At 40.2% G+C, this 25,402-nt stretch overlaps 1 protein-coding gene across 2 annotated transcripts in view; it reads left to right on the top strand.

The window, feature by feature from the left end:
• The window catches only part of ADAMTS17 (ADAM metallopeptidase with thrombospondin type 1 motif 17), a 150,611-nt gene that overhangs the window by 113,920 nt on the left and 11,289 nt on the right, over positions 1-25,402 (top strand). For both annotated transcript variants that reach the window (XM_072345770.1, XM_072345771.1), the window contains 3 exons: positions 1,073-1,208; positions 12,424-12,628; positions 15,719-15,871. In XM_072345770.1, coding sequence (XP_072201871.1) covers positions 1,073-1,208; positions 12,424-12,628; positions 15,719-15,871 — 494 coding nt within the window. The remainder of the gene's footprint in view (positions 1-1,072; positions 1,209-12,423; positions 12,629-15,718; positions 15,872-25,402) is intronic.

Here is a 25,402-nt window from a genome sequence, read left to right on the forward strand (position 1 = left end):
AGCCCCGGGGGAACTTGATGCCTGTGAGGCCAGAGACTGGTTTTGTCAGTCACTGTCCATTGAATTTTCAGTACTGGAAGAAGTAGTGTTTTCCCACAGGAAAATAGATTTTTTTTCCCTGCACTCTGGCCAGTTTTTCTTTACAAGTAGACTGAGTTATTTATTGTACTTTATCACACAGGAAGAGAGTGCTCATCTTCACATTTGCAAGTTCACTGCCCTGAAATCATGAATCATGAACAAACTCAATTTGTTGTGAACTCAGAGTTACAAGGAGGGAAGTTGAGAAACCAAAATGCAGTCAGGTGTAGTCACATAGTGTAGGGATGACATTTTCTTTGTCATATCTGGTTGCTGTCATGCTGCCCCGTGACAGAGCTTTCTTGCTGTCACACAGTGGAGAGCTGATCCAGTGTCATACTTGTGCTATCTCAAGGAAAGTGCTGATGCATGAGAAATAGTCTATGTGAGAAAAGCTGACTACTCATAAGGCGTCTCTTAGTAGCAGGACTTTTCAGGCATCATTACCTGGAAAGACAGGAAGATCAGAAATAATTTATTTTGGTGAGTTAATTTTACCTCTTTGTGAAATACAAACAAGCCCAGGTTATCAATCTTGAAGTCTGTTTCCTCCTTTTCAACCTAATTTTTTGTGTGCAAGGAGCAGCAAGGTACAACTGTCCTGTCATTGTGAGGGGCAGATGATTGTGCTACTCCAGTTTTCATAGCTGGAGCATCTGCCCCAGGTGGTTACAGTACGCTGTAATATGTGAAGGATGAACCAGAAATAAAAACAAGTTGTTTTCAGTATTGTTTTCCCATTAAACACTAGAAAGATCAAGTCTAGTCTCTATTCAGTTTTATAAGAGACTTGTATGTTTTCTTGGGGAAATGAAAGTATCATACAAAGGTAAGACAGAACTGGAAGGTAAGACAGCTTACAGGGTTTGTATGTCTGTATAGATTGCATGTTGTAAAGATAGTAGGTAAATCTCGTTAATGAGTTGGCATGGTTTTGTTCTTAGTCACTGTCTTCCATGTTTTTCAAAGTAGTGTTTTATTTGACTTGTAGGTGAACGGAAAACAATTGTGTCCTGTACTCGGATTATTAACAAGACCATGACAGTGGTGAATGACAGTGACTGCCAACGAGTGAATCGCCCTGAGCCCCAGGTCAGGAAATGTAACACACACCCCTGCCAGTCACGGTAAGGAGTTAAAAATAATAAAAGGTAATATCCTTTTTCTTCACAAATCACCCATTTCCAAAGTCTCCATCTGGTGAACATGGTGAAAATGCCTAAAAGCGCTGGGACACATTGTTAGTCACAGCAACCAGCTGTAATGTTCATTTCCTTTTGTTGAACAGATCAGGTTTTTATTACCTCAGAGTCCATTTAATGCATGGCCAGTAAGTCCAGATTCCATGCAACTGCCTGTGTGCATTGTTTGAGGATGACTTTCTTTTCTTTTCCTTTTGGATGTCTCCTGGGAGATAGTGCAGCAGCAGTATAAAGCCAGACGAGATAGCAGTGACTTTATATTTAACTTTTGTTTTGTTTTAAACCAGCACAGAGTAGAGTCTGATTAATTGGCTCACAGTGCTACAAAAAAAACTTCTGAGCAACCTGCAACCTTTAAGCTACTATAGCTTGCCTGCTGTCTTGCATGTCTGATCTGTATTAGCAGAGTAGTTCAGACTGGGAGTCTCCAGGCAAGAAGCTTCTTGGTGTTAAATTTGTGTACCAACACCTGCATAGTTTGGAAAGCAAATCTGAATTTTGCTGAAGTCAAGGAATTAAAATGGAACGTGTTTTCTGTGCTTTCCTTGCAATGGATGGTTTTCTGCATCAGTAGTAGTAATTAAAGTCTAATAGTAGGAAGTTCTAAAAATAATAAAAGTGCACTGTTTTTTTATTTGACAAGCATTTTTAGCCATGTTAATTTTTTCTGCATTGTGTAAACGGTGAAGTTTCTGCCCAGAATGACAAAACACAGGACCACAAATTAATTTGTTCTATTTATTTGCTAGCAAAAAAATTCACTCTTGCTCACAAGCAATGCTTAGTGTTGTGGACTAAAGTGGACCATCCACTTTGGATAGCAGTTAGAACACAAAGTGAACTTAGAATAAAGTTCATGAATATCTACAAGGGCCTGTTAAAAGGAATTTGTTATCTGTTGCATCTTGTATAACCGGAGAAGCCGGGGGAATGTACCTACAAAGTTCATCCTGCTGGGAGGAACAATAGGGGAAGTGAAAAGCAACACATTTCCCTCTAATTGGACCTGCATTCTGATTAAAGTGCCCTGAAGCAGGAAAATCTAGTGTTAGGTGATCCATCAATAAGACTGAGTTGTTTCAGGTTTCATTTTGTTTCTGCACCTATTACAGCTGCGCAATATTGTGGCCAAAATGCTTTCAGTGGTACTGAAAGGTATAATGAGATACTGTGTGTGCTTCTAGGATATAAGGAGAGCCAAACTCCCAGTAGCTTGAGGGAAACAACTGTCATTTTTGTGAGGAAGTTTCCTAAATTCAGAGGTGCTGGGATTTCTATCATGTCATTTTCTCTGAAAGGTTGAAACAAGGAGCATCTGCTTGAGTTTCTGTCTTGGAACAAAGGATTTCTTTTAGGCTTCTTAAAAATACATTGGGAAGAGTCTGGAGTGAATCATTGAGGTCGTATGAAGGGTCTCCAGGTGTTAGAGGTGTAAAAAAGCTTGGGAAGAAGCTAAAAGCTTTTGCCACCACATAGAGAGATCTTGTCCATCACGTCCTTTAGAACCTTAAGACCCACAGTGCTCTTTCTCAGTGCAATCTCCAACCTGCTGAGAAAGGACCAAATCAGTTACTGTATCCGGATTGTGTTCTTTTGCAGATTCAGGTCCAGCCCTTAATATTGTTCCAAGGTATCTTCTGTACAGAGCTATCAGGCAACTTACAGCCATAGTTTAGCCCAGCTCTCCTCAGGAATAATTAGCTCCAGCGCAGCGACGTTCTGTTGTCTGAGCAATGACAGTCAATACCAAATGTCCTTAGTACCCAAAATGGCCACAAAATGCTTGCTGATGATCTGACAGACCACACTCCTTCGCTCCCTCTGTGTAGCCCACACTTTCACACATAACACGCTTTTGACTGGAAACGTTTTCAAGAAGCACATTCTCTGTGCCTCTGTAGAATTTAAATTTCCATTTGCGTTTGCCCACCCAGATATTAGAAATGCATGCTTAGCATATTCTCTGACCAAGAACATCTTAAATAAACCATTCTCTTTCACCATGTCAATGCTTTTTTTTTTTCTTCTATTTTTTTTTTCTTAATAAACCCTGAATTTGTTTTCAGGTTTCAAGTAAAATCGCTGTAGCGTCTTGTTACAATAAGGCCCTTTCCCATTTCCACTCAGACCTAAGCCCTTTACCTGAGCAGAAGAAAGAATAATGCTTTCCTTTCAGCTGTAGGTCTGCTCTGTTTTGTGCATTTTTCTATACGTTTGTGCTTTTACTCAAAATGTAAGGGAATCATCTTACACAGAATTTGTCTCTAGGGAAAGGTGTAATGGCCAGAACCCAGGACACAGTCATTGGACTCTTGGTCTCTGTTTCATTTTTGAGTATGTTGTATGACTTTAATTCATTATCCCACACTCTTTGCATCTTCTCTTAATTCGTTTATAATGTGGTCTGCAAACTCCTTGGAATGGAGTGAGATCATGTCATACAAATAGAGGAGACAGAGAGGGCTATTGATGTTGAGATTGTCATAAAAATAAAAAATAATCTACGTTATATTTAAAATGATCTGGAGAGAAAAAAAAAAGTGTATGATATTAATAACAGTGTATTTCTTCCAGCATGATCTCAAAGTGCTTTGCAAATTATACATCCCTTTGAACTTCAGCCACCTCTTGGGAGAGCCAAATAACGTAGGTTTAAGGGACAGTAGTTTGGTGAGGCCAAGGAGATCAGAGCTCTGCAACTGCAACATTGCATCTGAAAAACACAAAGCAGACTGAAAAAAGGGGCTGGATACACTGACGTGTTTTAAAATCAAATTTCAGAGAACAGAATTTTCTGAAGAGTTTTGTTGAAACTGGCAAAAAAAAAAAAAAAAAAAAGAATCTTTCATTCTTTATTATTGTTACTCTTTCACCTTTTAAAAAAATGCCTCTTTTTCTTCTTATTTTATTTTTTATATTCCTTGACCCTCTTTTTCCATTAAATTCTTTACAGCTTCCTTTCCTGTCCCAACTGCACCCTATTAGCACCTCTTTATTCTAATCCTTTGCCTAGCTCTTTAGATATTTTTTTACAAAACCCTGCTGTAACCAGATGGAATCTGGATTCTTGCATGCGGTGCGTATGGGTTGCTTCCAGCACACTGAACACCAACCCAAATATATAGGCAAGCCCAGCACTCATGTTGGCACAAGACTCAGAAATCACAGATCACATCAGCTGTTATTACTGAAAACATAGGTCGGCCAGTGGCCACACACTTCAGCATGCATGGTTGGGTTTATGGATATGAAAATGCTCCCCTCTAAAGCAGAAAAAGAACCAAAAACATGTGAAATTCCCCAACTGTTAGACTTGCTGTGGTCTGTATGCAAACACTGTTAATTTTCCTTGTCTTTGCTGTAACAGATTTAAATAGAGGCTGAGTCCTTCTGAGGACCTGCTGAATATGTGCCGTTCCTACACAGATGCTTAACAGCAGCATGAACAGCCAGAAATCCCTGCCTTCATCTGCAGAAAACCATAGCAGACCTGAGCCTTTATTTTCACTGTTCAGGACTTAAAAGCATCTCCGAGTCCAAGGGTTAGTTTTCTAGTGCTGCTAGAGGCATGTTATACACTAGTTTCCATAAAATAATTTTGCTGGAAGACTCCTCTGTGACCTTGCTGTCTGTGTGGGTCAAGATCATTTATTTCCAATCTTCACTGTCCTTTTTCTTGCATCAGTTCTGCTTTATTTGCTTATGTAGTACTCTCCTTCACTTGCTCTTTATGCTTAATGCCTTGTGATGCTGCAAACCAGTTTATCTTCTATCATTTTGCTGAGCTAAATCCATTTATTTTCTCTAACAACTTTTTGGATGAGACACTGTCCATAGATTCTCACTTCCCTTTTTCACCCTGATCGTGTTCTGCACTCAGGCCATAATTTAAATTAGTTAAATTACTTGCATCATGTGAGTACATAGGTGACCAGAACCTGTTTTATTGCAGTACTCAAGTTTGTTCAGTTTATCTTCTATGATATCCCATTTCTCCACAACACTGACAGTGCTTCTAGGCTTTGTACTGTCAGCAGTGTATTTCACCAGTTTTTCAGCAGTTCTGTGCCAAAGTCATCAAAAGTAAGGCAGTGCTTTCAGGAAGTCCACTGGTAATTGATCTGAGTTCCCTTCATACCTGATACTTCCTTTACAGCGTTGCACTGTGGCTGACTGTCACCTACCATGCACACTGATATACGTGTTTTCCAGCATGTGGCTAGTTTCTCCAACTTGCTTAAGCATTTCCAGTGCAGCAGAAGGAATTCTTTACTGATAACCAAATCAATTAAATCTACCATGTTTCCACTGTCTGGAAAAGCAGTTACTTTAATCAAAGAAATACACCCACTTACTTTAGCCTGGGCTGCCTGGAGGAAGCCTATGTTGTATTTTTCCTGTTTTCCATTTACCACCATATCCTTGATTGTTGTTTCCCTCCAAATCTGTTCTAAAAGCTGGCACGCTGCTGAGGTCAGGCCTGTGGTTATACGGATCGCTTCTTTCTTTCATTCTTTCTTTCTTCTAGTCCCCTTTCACTTTTCCATCTGCAGGCAAGGATCCAACACTATGCTGTCCAAAGGCTCATGCGCCACAGTGATTCCTGCTGCATATAAAATGAATCCAGTTACAAGAGTCAGGCAAGTCCTCAGCTGGTTCAGCACCTTGCATGCTTGCCCAGAAGGCTAGTGACCACTCAGAGCATGCTTTGCCTTAGTGTGTGAGGGCTGACAGTGCCTGCCAGTGGACCTCAGTCAGGTCAGCAGCCCAGGGATGATGCTGATCACTAGCAGTTACAGGGGAAATTCTTTTGGAGTAGAATGACCTGGGCTGTAGTCAGGATCAGTCCATCTGCCTGCTGTGCTCAATCTAGTCTCCTCGATTCCAATCAGTTTGCACCACATTTATTTGTGTTATTTATTTATTTATGTGTATCACACATAAATGAGGTGCAGGAAAGTATTGATTTCATTTTGTGGGGTGAAAGTCTTGCAAAAAAACAAAAAACAACAAGCCACAAAATTTGGGAGGGCTCTCTAGTGGAAAACTCCTTGAGAAAACTAACAAGTTACTCACAAAGCTGTATGGAAATTATACTGAAGAGGAGGGACGTATTGGGAGTGTATGTTAAGGGACAGAGCTAGAGTGGATGCTATGTATTTAACAAGTCTGTCCTTTCATCGGTGTTTTCAAATTCTTTTCGAACCAGAACAAATCTTTATCATCCTTAAGATCAAATGGAGTGGATTTCAAAACCTTATCTGTGCCTTATGCGAGGCAGTGTTCCCTTTTGTGTGTTTTGATTTTGGTTACATGAGAAAAAAAGAAAGAAAAAGAAAAGAATAGCTATGGGGATGGTTTCAAATCATTTTAGCCTGCTGGAAATCTGGCATAAATAGTAATGTTAGCACCCTCTGATCCAAGGAGGTACCACGTAAGAGCTCATTTTGAAGCACTTCCCAAAATTGGAGTTGGGATTTCTCAAATCAGTCTAATGAATTTGCCAGGACTGTGCTGGACACGGTGCAGGACCCGGTGGCTGCAGGCTGAGCAAGCAGGCGATGCTGCGCCCTGCTGGCTGCTCTTTGGGACACTGCCCTGGGCTCCAGCAGGGTTACAGACAAAGCCAAATGCTGTAGAACAGAAAGATGGTACTAACTGGGTACCCTTGTGAGTAGATGATGTGAGTAGCTGATGTCGTATTGTGGGTACATCTGGTTATCACCATCCACTAGAAGGAGACAAAATCACATGCATCCTGGGTTGTATGCAGTTCATTAAGCAACAGGCAGTCAGGAGTTAATTTGCTATTGAAAGACAAAAAGATACTAACAAGGAAATCCGGCAACTCAGCTCATTGAGGCAATTCTGGAAAAGAAGTAAGAGAAAAGTCTTGGGAATAAGCAGAGGATAAAATTAGGAGGGCTTGTTGGCTACTGGTAAATGCATTTACATCAAATAATTTAAGATGGCTGGCTGGAGCTGAGGTTTGTTTGGCATTAGTTTTCACGTGGAGTCATGAGACAAGTTTCTTAGCTTTGATGTAAACACCCAGGCTGGCTTACATCACAGTTATACAGTTTGACTCAACAACCTTACATTTGAATGTTGTGTTGTTTTAAAATGTTAAATGATCTGTGCCTCTTTGGTTTGAAGCTCTTCAGGCTGAGCGTAATCTTTACCCACAGAAAGGGATTAGCAGGATAATCTAGCAAAATATTTAATTAGGGGTGAAATTCACCCCTACTGCAGCCTGTGGTAATGCTCTTCATGCTGCTTATATCCTGCACAGCCTTCATTGAATGGCAGGGAATGGAGCTGGGTGCCAGCTGCCCCATCGAAGGCACACCAAGAGTGGATTGGAACAGGGGGATATCACTGCAGAAGGTCTCTAAACATGCTGATGTTTTGTGCCCTAGTGCAGTGAAGCAGCTGCAAACAAGGACAAGTCATCACATTAATGCCACACTGACAGTTTGGAAACAGTGATCTGCTCCGTCTGAGGGAGAGAGCAGGGAGAATCAAAGTGTTTGATTTAAAAAAGAGGTGCACATAAATGAGAAAGCAGCGCCTTCTGATCAATTTTCTAATGGGAAATTTCAAGAAATAAAGCTGTCAAAATGATAATCACTAAAGAAAAAAAGAAATCTGTGTGAGTGAAAGCTGGCAAGTCTGCTAGCAGAGTGACTACTGTACTGGAAAATTACTGAGCACTGTTTATAAAGGCAATCAGACAGGAATGTTAGTCTTGGAGTCCTACTTTCGACATCAGCAGCTGTATTATTCTACTAGATTCCTTGTGCTTTTTTCCAAAGAAAAAAAACCGATGCAACAACTGGTGACTGGGTGTGCCACAACCTGCTCCCAGAAATCCAGATTCACCTGATTGTTTTGACTCCAGGATAGCAGAGATGCAGTGGAGAGTTTCAGAAGTGTGTGGAGAGAGGAAGGTACAATAGCAGAGGAGATGCATTTGATGGTAGTCAAGAGTCTACTTGTAAACAGTGGTTTCATCCAGCGTGAACTGAGTTTGATAGCTGCAAGCAGAAACATCTGATGATCAAGTTCATGTGACTGATTCTCAGAAATCTTTTCCTGTTCTGCTTTCTGCAGTTATTCCATGTGAAATGCTGGCCCCAGTGATGTTAGTTGGAGTTTTGCATGATTTCAGTAGAGCCACAGTTTCATCCAGGTGCCTTGGAAAAATAGCAGCAACTTCAACATCATTTTGCATCACAGACTGGAGCTAAAGACAACCAGTTCTAATTAAACATAGAGTTATCCCCACCTGCACAGTAACTCAACAACTTGTGCTGAACCAAAAAGAGAACAACAAAGTGTTAAAGTGCTCAAGTTGCACTGCTTTAGATTAGTATCTCTTACATGTGCTTTTTCAAATCAGCCACATGCTGTTTAGTAGCAAATGTCCTCTGATACTTAATGCAGTGGTAGTGTAGGCTCTGAACTAATAGCAGCGATCAAAAAGCAGGTTTACTAAAAATAGAAGTATCAGTGTTATTACAAACGTATCTTTGGTCAAATCCAAGCTATTGCTACCAAAGCAAGGAAATGAATTTCAGTGTAGCATTTGGGAGGGAACAGAAGTAACACAATCCCTGTGGGGGAGTGAGCACATGTGCAAATGTGTGGCGGATGTTCAGTTAGTGGAATAGAACCAACCTGCAGGCACCAGTCTTATGCAGGGCTGAAGTCAGAAGTAACCAGGTGAAATTTAACAAGCTGCAGTGTTTATTGTAGAACATGCAACTGCTTTTTGTTCTGAGGTTACAAATCTCTGGCAAGTGACCACGTGTCTTTTGATTGCACTTCTCCACCTCATCCTTCAGCCTCGACCCTCTTGATTGCATGTTTTCCCAAATCCTTAGCTGCAGCTAGTCATTTGCAGACATTTCATCTCCCTTGGGTTCATGTACATAGTGTTGTTAACTCCTTTTTTTTTCATAGAAAATGTGGGAGTCTTAGGCAAGTAGGTAGAATAAATAATCCAGCGTTAATGACTAATCCAGACTCTACGAAGATCAAATGATGAACTGAACCTCTTAAAGATATTTCAGGTTTGCGCCAGGGCCCTGCCAGATGGTTGTTGCAAAAGCAGATGAGAAGAACTCCCAATTCCTCAACAGAGATACGGAGAGGTCAGAGGTTGAGGAAGACTCAGAAGATAAAGATTTAAAACAGCCCTCTCAGATTGCATGTTCTGCCCATCCCTGACATCTGAGACTAGAGAAAAACAGATCCTACTGTGCATTTTTTTAGCTTAGAAAAGCAGCCACTCTCTGGGTTAAAAAACTCTACTTAAGAGCTTATCACTTTCTTCATAAATCTAAGCACCAGCAGGGATCATCTGACCCTTGAATCTTCCATAGATGTAAGATTACAAAAAAGAAAGAAAAAATAATGTGGATAAAGCCAAATGGTCTACATGATACACATGGCTTAGTGTGCAACCTTCAGTGCTTGGTTACTAACACAGAGCTGACTTGGTGTTCTGTGTTTGAACACTGGAATTATTTTTGACGTTGTCATAAGAAAAATACTTAAACTTTGTTTGAAAATCAAAGTTAAGTCTCATTCTTACATTTATCTAGAGGTGTTCAAAAGGTGTAATAATGGTGTAGAGAGGAAAATGCAGTATAATTCAGTAGTAACAATGATGTGCTGCTGTCTTTACTGCCTTCCAGGCACTAAAATAATAGTTTCACCATTAGGATGGAGTAGGCTGTGAGATTTCAGAGGTCCTTTATAGTGTAGTCCATCTTCTTTGTACCCATCAGTGAATGCAGGCTAGGATTAGGGATGGATGTATTGAATGTGTAATTGAAGCTGGCCACGTGGGTACCACTCTAATGAAAATGCTGGGGGTGATCACATCTTTACCACAGACTAGATCAGAGGTGACCTCAGCCATAGTTTTCTGTTGATTCTCTAGGTTTTGACTGATGCTCTGTGCAGTCTTCTCATGTTGATGATGCTCGTTCTTTCTGTCTCACTGACCCATGTGTGTCTGTGTGCTGAAGTAGCCCTAAGCAGAGACCACTGAGCAGGGTAGAAATGAGGTGACTTCTCCCCTCCACAAAAGTAACAAAAGAAAAATAGAAAAAGGATTTTTCCTTCCTGAAGGGAAAGTCATAACCTGACTTCATACGGCATCTTGAAAATAGTTGGCATGCAGTGTGCTGCCCATCCTAAATGAAAGCACACAGACAGCTTCTGCCAAGAATGTATTTTTATCTTTCTCTTTTGCTTTCAGTCCCTTTTTCTTTTGCCAGTAGCTGTAGATCACAGTGAGAGCACGGTGCTGAAGTGAATATTAGTTCGGTGGAGCCTGTACAGAAACCCTTCTTGGCCCTGTGACTCACATTCAGCTCATAAAGCAAAGTTACTTTTCCCCCTTTGTGTCCTTGCTGAATGGTTCCTTCACCCAGCTGATAGAGAGGGAGCCTGGCTATTAATTTTTGTGAGCACCGATTTCTGCACTTGAAGTCTATTTTTGTCAGTCTTTCAGTCTCAGTATTCAATTACCCAGCTGGCATCTTCCCATTCCATAAGCAAAGTATCAAGCACTCAGCCACAGTGATGCGTCAGAATGACTATCTAGAGAAATACGTTTGGTGGCTTGCAAGCTGTTTTAGCCAACAGAACTTCACAGATGTGTCAACTGCTTTACTGCAAAGAAATATTTGAATGGGGCTCTGTTCCACAAAAGACAGGTGGCCAGCCTTCCTGATCCTGTTCTGCTCAAACCAATTGGTTTCTGCCTTCACTGTCATCAGTGCTGTCACAGCAGGTCATCAGTCACAGCAGCTGGCAAATGAATTCGTGCCAATTGCACCAAAGGAGGATGTTTCTGCAAATGGTTCTGAACTGATTTTTCCCCACTCACAAATGTCAGAATGAGTTGTTAGATTTTTGAGGCGTTATGGAGCGCATTCATCAGCAGTGTGACTCCTAAGTTGTCTCCGTGAACTACTGTAAAATCATCATCAGTAAAATCAAACAATATTTCTAAGCAAGCTTCTGTATTTGAGTGGTCTTATTTAGGTCCTTATAACAACAGGCAACCCAGGATTGGGTGACAAGTAAAAGATTCATGGTATTAGGATACTAATCTAGATGCCAGTCCTAAATAACAGGCTAAAAGGTCAATTACCTGGTGATGATAGCCTTCCGGTGCCTAGTACCTACACAGTTATTGTTCCCATCATTCACTTCATCCAGGAATGCCTGTAATTACAAAGAGCATGTTCCTCATTGACAGATTACAGGAAGCATGAAGATGGATTGTCTTTAGGAAATAATTGTCCCTCTCTGCATACCTCCTAATTCAGATTCTTCTCAGACATGTTATCTGCTGCCACGTAGGCCAGCTTTAACTACAGCGGTGCTGCCAGAGCATCTTGTTATGGAGCCTTTCAGTCAGCCTTACACTGGGCTAGAAGGGTGCATGGCTACGGCAGAGGTCTGCTTGAAGCAGCAGTGCATCCCTTACGCTGGAGGAGCCCAAACACCTCACGGCATTGTGAGCCTTTAAAGAGAAAACAAAGTAAACAAACAAACCAAAACAATGTCCACATATTTGTTCCCAGCATATTTGATCAAAGGGAAAGCAAATGGCAACTGACATGTGCTTAAAAGTAAATGAATCCTAAAGCTCAGAAGAATGATTATTATAGGTAAGTATCCCTACTCCCATCCAGTTTGTGTTATGGTACATCCTTGTAGGTTATGGCAGCTTTGAATCAATGTTGCAGATTCCTTTCTGGTGGACCAATCCTGCAGTTAACCGAGCAGTTAAGTAGTATTCAGATTTGCTAAGAATGGCCATGGGCAATTATTCCCCAGTTTTAAGGTCCTTATGCTATGAATGGTATTGGTATTTCTGTCTAGCATAGAGCCAAGAGTAGATTTTCACTTGTACACAGCCCCTTTCTGCTCTACATGCTTCAGGTTCAGAAGGTATTTGATCTCAGTCTGACAGCAGTACAGCAACACTGGAGAACCCACAAACCTAGGAAGAGTTGCCAATGTCTTCTCTCTCTGGTTTTAAGTTAAGCATAATATTTTATCCTACCTTTTTCTTTTTCTTTTTTTTAATATTCCCTCTGTATCTCCTTCCCAGGTGGGTGACTGGCCTTTGGAGTCCCTGCTCTGCCACTTGTGAGAAAGGTGTCCAGCATCGGGAAGTGACTTGTGTTTATCAGCTGCAAAATGGCACCTATGTTAACACAAGAGACCTCTACTGCCTTGGCAACAAACCAGCAACAGTACAAAGCTGTGAAGGACAAGACTGCCTCTCAATCTGGGAAGCATCAGAGTGGTCAAAGGTAGGAACTTGACCCAAGAGAGGAGCCAGACAGCACACAGTTCTGGATATGCTGCCCTAATCTAGCTAAGAGCTTGAGGTTAAGCACATTCTCACAGTCAGCGTACTTGTTAACTGGCAGTATTGAGGCTCTAGGTAGGATTGGTTTTTGTTGAAATTATTACATTGAAGCTGAGGTTTGTAGCTCATACCAGATGAGTTATTAAGGCAAGTGTTAGATACCATGCTATGTTAACTGGCATCAGATGATGCCCTTTTTATTTCTTATAGCTATACAAGGTAACCTGTAGCATTGTATATAGCAGATTAGTCTTCTCATTGCAGCTCCTACCTGCCTTGCGTGGTGAATTTTGTCACTGAAGTGTTCAAGGTCTTTTAATAATCTTAGGTACTTCTGTGTTCGTGTTTTGAATTGGAGTAAGTCAAGTTAGAGAAGATTTTTTAGGAAGTGGAAGTCTGTATTTGTGACTGTAACTCATTTTATTCCAATACTGTGGAAAAAATACCATAGTAGTAATAACATTTTATAAATAATTTTCTTGTGTGTGTTTTTGAACTTTTGGTTATACAACAAAAAACAGTTGAGCACATTTGTGTCTGGTCCCCAATCAAAAATGTGTGTTCTCAAAGCAAATTCCATTACGATCTTCAGTGTGGAAAAAATTAAGTTTCACTTTTATTGCCAAACACTTGAGATTATTTTGGACAAAGTACCACTTAATCCATTTTTAATGACAGAAATCGAGACTGTCACAAAAAGGTGAATGTTCCTACTGTTAGGGAACACGAGTAGAAAAAAATAATGGATTTTCTTCAAATAAAAGAGTTATACTTTAACTGCAGTTACTCATTTACAAGCCTTTGTGGAATTTGAACAAATAATTTGTTAATAAAATAAAACCTGATTATCTAAACTGGATACTAACGGGATCCTTATATTGCTTAGACTATCTTGTTTTGCCTCGTTAAAATCTATACATTAGAAAAAAATCACAATGACAGAGGAGTTTAGGAAAGAAAAAAACCTCTTAAAGGGAGTGATTTATGTATGACAACCAAAGATCTGTTGGAAACCTTCTGTCTAGGAAAAGTGAATGCAATACTAAGCTGTGAATGACTTAAAAGCTGGTGGGAAGAATAAACAGTTGGTGTTTTCCTCAAACTCAGTTGTACGACCCACCTAGAGGCTTCTCATATGGTGAAAAATGCTCCTACTTCAGTTTGATTTACTTTCAGTAAACTGGACCATTTGAATGATTTTGTATATTGTTCTTTGTAGTTTGAGATGAACAAGAACAACTCCTAGGAGTCCACCCTGAGGGCTGAGGAAAATGATAGTTAATATGGGAAAATCTGTACTGCTTAGGGCAAATTCATGGCTTTAAGGTACTATTTAGGGAGCTCCGGTGTTGGCTCTCTGGCAATTCTTGCATTTTGAGGATTCCAGCAAAGCAGTTTCTGGAACTGTGCAAAGCCTGGAAGAATTCACCCTGCTATCTAGCACAGCTATACGATTGTGCTTGTTACAAAGATGTTACATCCGTGAGGCGGTCATGCCATGAGCAGCACATAGTAAATTAAGTGGAAGGTTTCCCAGATTTTCAAGAAGTCACTTTGTAGTGCTCTGAAGTATTTAAAGGCATGTCTGTTTGCTTGCCAGCTCATAAACGCTTGTCATTCATGTCCTTAACAAGGCCAGCGGGTCAGAACTGCCTGGATTGTATTTTTAAGACGATTAGACAGGCATGCTGAGATTTGTCCATTTGATGTAATTTATATCAAGCTGGTGCTTGTTTCCAGCATAGACCCCCTGGATGGAGAAGCTTCTTGGATTATGTTCAAAAGACCTCACAGAATATCTCATATCTTCACTATTTATTCAGTGTCAACTCAGCTGTCTTTTTCCATGCCGATCCCCTAAAGGGGAGAACTTGACATGCTAGAGAAGGTTAGTTTTTATCTCAGTTTGTACATATATCATTTTTCCATCCACCTGTCCCCAGCGGCTCTTTAAGAAAATTTCTCACTTAACCACTGCAGCGGTATGAAAATGAAGAGCGGAGAGACTAGCTGTGCTGCTGTGTAGTAGCATGCACATAGATGGCTGTATCAGCACTGGTAGATCTACTCACTGTGACTGAACTGGTTATTGAAAACATTTCTCCATTTCATTTCACAACAGTGTCTTTATCCCACCTACTAGTCAAGACAAATTCACCAGTAAAACAGAATTTCCAGTCAGCCGTTGTCAGAGAGAGCAAATGGGTGACCAGTTATTTCTGCTTTTTCAAAGTGCATAAATAACAGTGTCTGAGCATTAGAATATTTGTGGACGATATTTGTTCCCTTGCATGGATGTTTGTCTCTAGTGCCCAAATGCATGAATCACGTCCTTCTTCAGCAGCTGATCCTAGCAGCCCTAGTAGCCTGCTGCATTCCCACAGACCCTGCCGGTGCTTCTGATGTTGAAGAGCCCATCTTTTGTACCTGCTGATGAGTGTGGGCAACTTGCTGGCCATGGTTGGAAGGTGATGACAACTCTGTGGCTCACTGAGTGGTGTCTCTGCTGAGCGATCTGCTTTGTACACTTCAAGTTCTTTGAAATTAACATCGTGATGATGAGGAGGTGGCAGTTCAAAGAGTGAAGGTCACATATGTGTGCACATGAGAACATGTCTGAGAACAGTAATGTCACCATGGTGCATACAAACAGTACTGCAGAGCTGGTTTTATAACCATGATCTCCTACTTCATAAAGTGCATTTTTCATCACCATTTTACTCCTGTGATACATAAGGGTATATGGCAGTTCTGTTACGAATAATAAGCTCATAAATGCAAGATTTAGGTAGTTACTAACACCATTTCTAGCACAGTGCTATTTTTCATAGGTAAAAGATTTCACAAGTGTATCTCATACTTTTCAGATTAATCATGTTTGAAAGTTGTTCCAGTTGTTGGGGTAAAATCTTGCAAGTTATCAGGCTTTCTTTGCGTGCATAAAATTAAACTTTCCTTTCAAATATTTTAAAAAATAAAAATTCTGTTTCCTGATTCCTAGTAATAATAACACATACCTGTTGTTTTGCAGTGTTCAGCAGACTGTGGCAAAGGGATCCAAAAAAGAACAGTGACGTGTACAAATTCTCAAGGCAAATGTGATGCAGCCACCAGGCCAAGAGATGAGGAAGAATGTGAGGATCACACAGGCTGTTACGAGTGGAAAACAGGCGATTGGTCTAAGGTACCAGTGAGCAGTGCACAGTATTTTCTCTCTGAATCCAAAGATGTTCAGTATGCTGTGCTTCCATGTGCAGTCTGTTCTGCAGTTTAAATATTTGGAAAGGAAACATTTAACAGGTTTTGGTTGAAGTTTTTGCTGGGATTTAAACTTTCCCTTCATTCCATTTGTGACCCAAATATTGCAACACAGGCTTGTGGATGTGTCAACAGACAGATTCAAAATGAGTATTAATGGACATCTTATCCATTTAAAGGCTAAACCCACACAACTTCCACCCAAAAAAGAAGATTCTCACCACAGGCCAAAATTCATCCATCAGCTCAGCTCTTAGCATTAAAAGGCTTCTTCCTGAGCAGTGCTGAAACTGTTCTACTTGTTTCAAAAAAAAAACAACAGCTCCAAGTTGATGTGGCTAACAGGTTGACAGAACTTCATGAACAGTATCTGCCAGGACTGCAGGGAGTTAAGGAGGAATCCCATGCCCAGCCTGGGCAACCTAGAAGGAAAATAGAAGTTGTTTTCTTTCTTCAAGTACGTGTATCGGTTAAGTATTTGGACTTCAAATTAGAAACTTAGTCACTGAGAAAAAGAGAAATCTTAGACAGAAAGGATATGATGAAAGTTTTGTCTCCCTCAAAGCATCAGTACACAGCTGAGAGCTGAGACTTCCACCTCCTGTTCCACAGGTGGTGAATTTGAAGGTCTGGGAGAACTGTTGTTAAGGAGAATTCATCTGGGGAGAAGCATGAGGAAGCCTTAGCAGGCTCACACAGAGACCAAGGTTAATTGAGGGCACACACTGCTGAATTATTTGCCCTTCTCATCCAGATCTTGCTTGCAGAGTCTGATGGTTTACCAGTGTACCACTGTGTTACCACAGAAACAAAACTAGAGCTGTACAACTGAATCTCATGCTATTCTGAGACCCAGTCTCAGACTTATTCCAACTACTTGAGATGAAAGTATGCCCTCTATTTAAACTCAGAGCCAAAACTATCAGTCCCTTCGTTAGGGCTGGATTTCACCTTCATTTAGATCTGTCTGAACTTAGTTTCTCTGGTGACATCAGTAGAATTAATTCCTGTATGCAGTGGATTAAACCAGTGCAGGATCTGCTCTGTATTTGAATTCTGATCTTAAAGTTACAGGTAGTTTTGCTTGGGAAGGAGGCCCAGCAGTATAAGAAATTCAGCCTTTGCCAGTGTTTGTAAAACATCCTTTACATTACCAACTTCATGCTCATATAAAAACTTGAAATTTCCCAGGAATATTATATTCCAGTTTAGTTTTATCTTATCTTTGTAACTGCTCTGTTCTTGAAACAGAAGGCCTACTTTTGTTCTGGAATGTACGGCATGTGCAGAAACCACTGGGATACAGTAGTTGCATTTTGCTTTCCAAAAACCCAAACTCCAGCAAGCAAAATTCACTGAAGCAGAGGCCCATGATGGGCAAATTGGCTTATCTGCAATTGCATTTTTTGCATTATGATTGGGAATTACAAATATTTATAGACAGACTGTGTCAGAGATACATGAATTTAATGGTGTCAGTGCTGGAGTGTGATTTAAGAACCAGCCACATACAAAAGATCTGTATTTATGCTGAGCCAGGAATTAGTATCACAGAATGTTTAGAGTATTGAACGTTATTTTATTCATAACCTGGCACACAGAATCCACACAGTCTGGCCAAAACAAACAGTTCCAGTGTGTTAACAGGTGAAATAACATTATTTATTTATTTGTGGAATTTTAAAAGATTTTGGCAGAAGAATTGACTCGGATTCTCTTTATAGGTGGAATATGAAATAATTGTGTATTCGCTGATTACATGCACTGAAAGTTCAGTGCCGTGTGAATGGTTCCCATCTGATAAAGAAGTTGGCTCGCTGCTAGAAGGGCTGCAGTCATGCATGGTCACAGTAAATAGTGTTGTTGATAGATTTAATGTCTGCATATGAGCAGTGCAAGTTCAGTGCAAAATCACTTGTTATTTGCAATTCTTAACTTGGGTTCAGGATCTTCTCTGTGCAGAAGAGCACAGAAGTTTGTGTGCTGTTCATGTGGTCTGCTTTTGCCCGCAGAGAACATGTGCCAGCTCTCAGCTTCCCAGGAATTTCACCCTGCGCAAATCCAGCAGATGTTCTTGGACTTAGATTTGGTTTATAATGAACATTAAAAATTCTAGACATCTTTGTTAATGACATGAGCGCTTGGATCACACAATTAGATTGTTACCCTGTGAGTGGAGACGTAAACTAAAAGCATCACTGGATGGCTTAAGAAAGGTGTGGATAGATAAAATTCTTCTGAGAAAGTTTAATGGCTCAGAAACCCAGATAGCTGAAATACTTGGTATAGAATTCTTTGCAGATCCAGTCGGGATTTTCATTTTCAGGATCCAGCAGCTTCAAATCAGAACTTAGGAGAAGGACCTTTACAGCTATCAACAATTCCTTTCTGATGTTGTCTGGCTTAAACAATTTGCCCATTAAGAAGAAACACAGTCTTCAAAAGTTAAATTATTCACAGTTTTAGGGTAAAATCCCATTGTAAAACATTTTTATGTCTTGTTTTGTTTTTGTTTTGCCAGTGCTATAAAAATAACCATGAGAGCTTTGTGCTGAGATGGAAACTTTCTCTACAATCACAAACTGATCTCAGAACAAGCAACGACCTTTTGTGATTAACTGCATTGTGGATTTGTTTCTATTGTTAACAATCGTCAAGGAAGCAAGATTAAATGATCAGTAGTAATTACCACAGGATAAAATGAGGGATGGATGCTTTTTGTGCAGACAGCTTACGTGCTGACTTGGCATCCAATCCTTAACTGTCCCAAACTAAGATCATTTGAGGATACCTGAAAGTCATGTAGGAAAGAGGCAAAACCTCATTGAAACTCCATGTCCAGATACAACTTGTAAATAGAACAGGCTCTCTGAGGGGTAATGGCAAACTGTTAATTCTACAGGAGGAGCAGTAGAAACATTTATGGAACACAGGCAGTGTGCATGAGAAGACCTGCCTAAGGAGCTCCTCAGACCTTTACAAAGAATGCCTCCAGTCACGAGATCACAGGCACACACAAGAATTGCTATAGCTGGCAGTGATGGACGCACTTATCCTATGTAAGATCTTAGATCCTGTTCCATTCAGAAGATGCAGGGATTTGGAGCTAATGGAGTGGATTTAGCAATCAGTCTGGGCTATTTGTGTGTTTCCCATGTATTTGCTGTTGCTTTGAATTGTGCCACAGGGAGCTGATACATCTAGTTAGCTAAGCAAACACATAGGTCCAGGTTTGTGATGTTATTTAGAATTTCTTTGTAGTTACCTTTGTTAGTCCAAAGGCTGAGATTAACATACTATCTACTGTACTTGCAAAGACAGAATATTGTTCTGTTACTAGTAACCATGATCACCTTCTATTTGCTAACACTTCTGGACTTTCAGCTTCCCTCTTAAACTTCTTTTCTTAAAGAAAAACATCTCATTTTTATCGTTTAGCACAAACGCAGCAATAATGTGAGCAGCAGAAGAAAAATATTCCTGGTCTGAGCTTCTTCAAACTGAGCAAAAAGGCGGGTTTTTAAGTGAAAGACCCACTGAAGGTGTTAACCTGAAATTATTTTTTACCGTTGCCTGGGTTCTTCAGAATTGCAGTTTGTTATATCATCCTGTTTTTTGTATGATGCAATACACAAATGGGAATCCAAGTCATCTCCCGTTCAGTTTTTTCTTCCAAAAGGAAATTCCACATCCAGTTTGTATTCAGTTAAAGAAACAAACATCGCATACACTCTTTCGGCTTTGCAGTACTTCTTGCGTGTTTGAAATCTGAGCTGTTAAATGTTGTATAGCATCAGAAACGTTTTTACATTTTTGTTGTGGTTGTGCTAGTCGAAAGAACAGCCGTAGATTGCTCACTTTCCCAGCTCTTGCCTCAGATTCCTAAGCTGCTGAAACTATACCTCCAATGCATTAGCAAGATAGTAGCTCGTTCATTCACATTTGATTGTGTTTTGTTGACAAACTTCAGGTCAGCGATTACATTCCTGTAAAGCATACAGGTAGCTGGTGGATAGAATGTGGCTGTCTGGAAAGCTTTGCAGGATACAGTCTGCGTCTCGTGTGCTCAAGGCTGCAGGACTCTGTTGTGCTGGAGTCTGCCGTGACTCCTGCAGTGGAACCAGATGTCCGAGATGCTGTGGGAGTACGTTGCTGGCCTGCTGCAGGGAGATGAGGTACAGCCTGGATGGACTAGCTAGCTGTGGTAGTGACAAAGAGCAGTTGTGCTTGAAGATGCACAGCACTGGGGACTGCTTTTTAGCCACACATGTCTCCCAGCTCTGTCCTCAGCACTCACCCCGTCTGATCTTGGAATGAGGAAGCAGGGAAATCACTTAGGGGCAGATGTGCGAGCTAAGGCCCTATGTTTTCAGTTCCTGTTCTTCAGTTGGCTTATGGACTCTTCTGAGATTTAACTGAAGAGGCAGGATCACATGGCAGGAGTAATCTTCCAGAAGTCTTTTATGGATTTTTCTTCATTTCTAGTTTTACTTAGTTGTTTCACTGTTCCATGTGCCTCAACATCCTCTATTTATGTCTTGTGAGTGAAGTATTATATTTCAAGCCAATAGCACAAAATGGTTCAGAGTTCCCTGTTTCACTTTTTTGGCTATTCTCCTTTTAATTGGTATTATGTCAAGGAAGGCATAATTACAAGTAAGATACACTAACTACATCATTAGTGCTGATTTTCGGAGGGATGCATTCCCAGTGTTGTTTGTAGAGGATAAAACATGCAACATCTGTTCCTCAGTTAACAACTTAGCTCATTAACCTATTACATTATGTAGTCCAATGAAAAGGATTTTAGAGGAAGAAAGATACTTAGAAGCCTTGTAATATATTGACTTTCCTTTTTTTTTTCCTTTACAGTTACAGTAGATGCTCTGTAAATAATGAGGCCTGTATTAATCTTGGAGAACCCTATGTGAATCCAGGCTAACCGTCTTTCATTCTTCCTTCCAATCCCTTGGCCACAGGCCAGAGGTCTCACTCAGCGCTGTGGGTCAGATATCAATCTGTCTGGCACTGGTGTGAATGCAGATTGATTCAGTCGCTTAAGTTACTGCAAGCTTATGCCGGTGAGATTCAGATCAGAATCTGATCTGCTGGACTGTATGAGATCTTTGGTTCATGGTTAGGAACCATCACAGATTAATACTTTTGGGTGAAAACTGAAATATATGGCATCTCAAGCTGGGATTCCACTTGAGGAAAGGAGAGGAGTGGAGGAGAAATCTTTTTCTACCATTCTACATGTTTTATGAACACCCAGGCACAACTTTACTTAGAGTTCAGAATGGTTGTGTACTGCAGATCTGCACAGCAGTAGTAATGATCAGCTTGGCAAAGCATGATTTTAAGAAGTATTCTTGTTGCCAAATAATGTCAGTAATGATAAAATACATTTGAAAAATTACCTACAGCCACCTGACCTGCCTGTACGTCACTGGCTGCCAATTTCTTTACAGTATTTTGTCCAGCCTAGGAAATACTGGCTACAGGTTCTCATCCCAGGAGAATATTAACAATACAGAGAAAAAAAAAAATCTAATTTCCTATAACAAAAATACTGTATTTGTGCCAGACAGTGAGGTGTTTCATACTGCAGATCAGTGCTCATTCACTGCAATGGGTGGTAACAAGGATTTTGTTATTGTAAATTAATTATTTTGGCAGGATTGCAGTCGGTTGCACTCACTAAGAGATAAAACCCCTTTCCTTGCAGTACACACACCAAAAAAAAAAAAAAGGTATTGGTTTTTTTGGGTTTATTTGTGGGGTTTCTGCTTGTTTGTTTGTGTGTTTGTTTATGTTTAAACTCAACAGTTTTCCATTGCCAGGAAGGCATGTTTTTCAAGTTCCAAATGTTTGGGAACATCAACAGAATCCTCTTTATGCCTCACTTTTAATGATTAATTCACATTATATGATAAGAAGAGCAAATCAAGGACAGCTGTGGTTTGAGAGGTGTATTCAAAGCCATTGTAAATATAGAAGCAGTCTGTCCTTTGTTCTAGCATTCATTACAAATTCATGGCTTGACCCACCATCTGTTAATGATAAACCAAGGACAACTTGTTAATTGTTTGTAAAGGTCACAACTAAGTTCATCTTCTTCTACCTTGAAGAAAATAACTTTTCTTGGTGAATTGGAGAAAAATCTGCAGGAGGGATAGCTGTTGAGCAGTGCAGGCGCACATCACAGCTGACAGACATTTTCCTGCCTCGTACTTGCTTTGGCTTGGCAAACAACTTATGATTTATGTCTGCTTGTGTGCATTCAGCACCACAGCTAGAAGCTGATACTGAAAGTTTGTTCACAGAGATTCACTGATGCAAATTGATCTCCAGAAAATGATGCAGCTGGATGCGGCTAGAGAGGGCCCAATAGGCTTCTGTGTTGCAACTTTCCCTAGCCCTCCTTATAAGTAGAACTGGGAGCCATCAACATATCCTAAACCACTGCCCCAGTGGACTGCTCTAAGTTGTACTACTAGTTTCAATTCCCTGTGGCCTTTTTCCTCTGGCTTGTGACACTGATGTGCAAATCACAGCCTCTCTTGCCAGCAGTTAATCTTCAAAATACCCCTGGCTACATAGGATAAGAACAAATGGCCCAAACTTAGTTATATCACATAGAGACCAGTCCTGAATTCAGGAAAGCTGGTGCTGGAGTCGTAGTAAAGACTTTGGAAACCATCATGAGAAGAAATAGCTATGCGTTTTTCAAATAGAATGGTACCTTCTTGATTTGTGATAACATTATCTCCTCTCCCTAGTAAAGGCTGAATTGCCCTTTGATCCCTCCACTTGTGGGCTGCAAAGAGACCCCAAATAGAACTAGTTCACTAAGATAAACAGAGCTTGTTCACTAAGGTGAATCCTTCCCTTTTTGCCCTCTGATTTTCCATTTACCATCTGTGAAAAATTTTTTGCTATGGTCAGAAGTGTAAAAATCATGTATCAGTACTAAAACAAGTTCAAGACTCTCTAGACTTGTGCTATCAGCTCCAGTTAGCGCAGCTTTAGAAGTAAACCTAGGCACGCAAAGTGAAGAGGTGCAGATTATAGTGCTGGCCGTGTCATTCCCCTGTGATCTCTAAGCTGCAGAAACCAAGTCCTGATTGTGCCTTTGAAACAATGACAGTTTCTTCCTTGCACAACATTTTGCACAGCTCAGCTCTGCTGGAGTTTCTGGGAATGTACAAATTATTTTGATGGCTCCTAAGAAATGCATAGTGTGCTGCAAAAAGGCCATATTCATGAGTGTTTCGTTTGAAGTGGGGTATTTTCTGTCATAGTGTTACTGTCTTCTGTTCCAATACAGCCTCCAGTGATCCTATTAATTGGAAAAATAACTTTTCTTTTTTGATATCTTTTATTTGAAAGCCTCATTCATTAAATGCTTTTTTTGATGGAGAATTAAAGCCTCCCACTAAGATCAGTGGATTTGAAATGGAATTCTATTGTGACTATTTTACTCCTTTTTATGTGAAAAAGAAGAAAGCATGAAAGGCAAGCCTGTTCAAATATTGGCATTCGTCTTCTCTGAGTAACTCTGAGACTTTACAGTATTTAGGATAATGTCTCTAAAGAGGTGAACAGTATGTAATCTGCTTTTTGATGTTTGTACTGTGCAGTTGAAGAGGTTTTTGTGCCTCGAATCCTTACAGCATGCAGTATGTGTCACTAGCAGGGAGTGCTATAATTCTGTAGTCCTTCCAAGAGCCTACTGAGTTTTACAGTGACAAGCAAGGCATTAAGGTGACAACTTTCCAGAATGTCTTTAAAGAACAATTGCTGTCAACCTGATGATGATCCCTTCTTTTGATTACACAAAGTGGTGAGCTGCAGTGTTCTTCACGTATCTCAGATCTGAGTAGCTCCTTGTCTAGAGATCACCCAGCCAGAACCAATGTGCTAAAATAAGCACCTCTTGCTGAAATAAAATAATCCTAGTGAGATCTGTACTTACTTTCCTTTAAATAAATTGCTTTTAGGTAGCATTGCTTATTAAGGGATGACTAACTTACAGATGTGTTCAGTGGAGCATCAGTTACCGACATTCTCTTTCCGGATAACATCTGTGACAGTAGTTAGTATGCAACTGTAGTTCATGTAGCTCATAAAAACACTGCTCAGCATTGAGTGCACACGCTGTAGAAGTAAGGTAATTCTCAGGCAGTCAGCCTGAGTGGAATTATGTGTGTCCATGGTTATGCAGTTTTCTTTTACTATCTAGCTTACTTGAAGTTAGCTCAATTATGCATTTTACATGAAGTGGTTTTCTGCTTCATTTTCATGAAGCATTCATATGGAATAAGCTGTGGAGGATTTCTGCTTCTTACTTGTAACAGATCAAAACACTGCACACATGCTATAGGTGGTATGCTAGAATATGGCACCTTGTAGGCAATACAATATAATTTCTTATCTTTGCTTTTATTGCTTGAGTTTTACATAGTCCTTTCTGTAGCCAAGAGTTGGATCTGATGATCCTTGTGAGTCCCTTCCAGCACTGATGCATTATGATTCTATGATAGGAATTCTGTCTGATTGGTATGACGAATTAAATGGAGTTTCCTCATTAGCATCCACCTGAGCTGTTGCACAAGTACTTAGGAGCACTGTCAATGCCCTGAATATTCATGCATCCTGCTCATAATCTCCTAACTCCGTGCACAATGGAACTTTTCAGAATAGCAAAGTCAAGCATAATTATGCAGGGAGACATGCTGGTCAGGTCTTGTTCCTCAGGGTCATACAGTTTGAAAGCACAGCTGTAGGCAGTTTGCAAAGATTTCTTCTCTCTTCTAAGATACTGTCGCATCAGCCACGAGCATTTTCTGCTGTAATTTATTGTTTCTTCCTATATTGAGTCAGAAGGGTATGCGTTTTTTCTTGGCTAAGTTAAACAAATCAGTCATTTCACAAAAGATTCCAAATGATAGTTTGTTGTAAGCAAGACCAGATATGTTCTCTTTACAGATCCAGGGTTTAAAAGGAAAAAAAAATAAATAAAGAAAGAAAGAAAGAAAAGGAGAGCTTGAAAAACAGCTTACAGTTTGCTTTGGGCTGATTAGATCTTATCAATGAAAAGACAGAAATTTCTTTCATTGGTATGATGCCATAGTGAAAGTCAAACTGCTGCTTATGAAAGTATATTGCGTGCTGCTTTTCAGTTCAAACTCTTGAGTTTAAATTAGCAGTACTTGTAAAAAGCCTGATGTTAAGGGGTATAGGGCACTGACTTTCAGAGAGCACACATTAAGGTCTCAGGGACAGTTAAATTACAGGATGTTTGTCATTTGTCTCAGGTGCTGTGTTAGAATGGTGTTAATAGGAACTTGGTTTTTTTTCTGGCTTCCACAGAAGCAAGAAATAAAACCCCTGGGGGAAAAACTCCCTGCCCTATCCTAAACCTTGAATACTTGAACTCTGAAGTCAGTAGAGC

Source organism: Excalfactoria chinensis, chromosome 10, assembly GCF_039878825.1.
Source record: "Excalfactoria chinensis isolate bCotChi1 chromosome 10, bCotChi1.hap2, whole genome shotgun sequence".
In the NCBI taxonomy this organism is placed as follows: Eukaryota; Metazoa; Chordata; class Aves; order Galliformes; family Phasianidae; genus Excalfactoria; species Excalfactoria chinensis.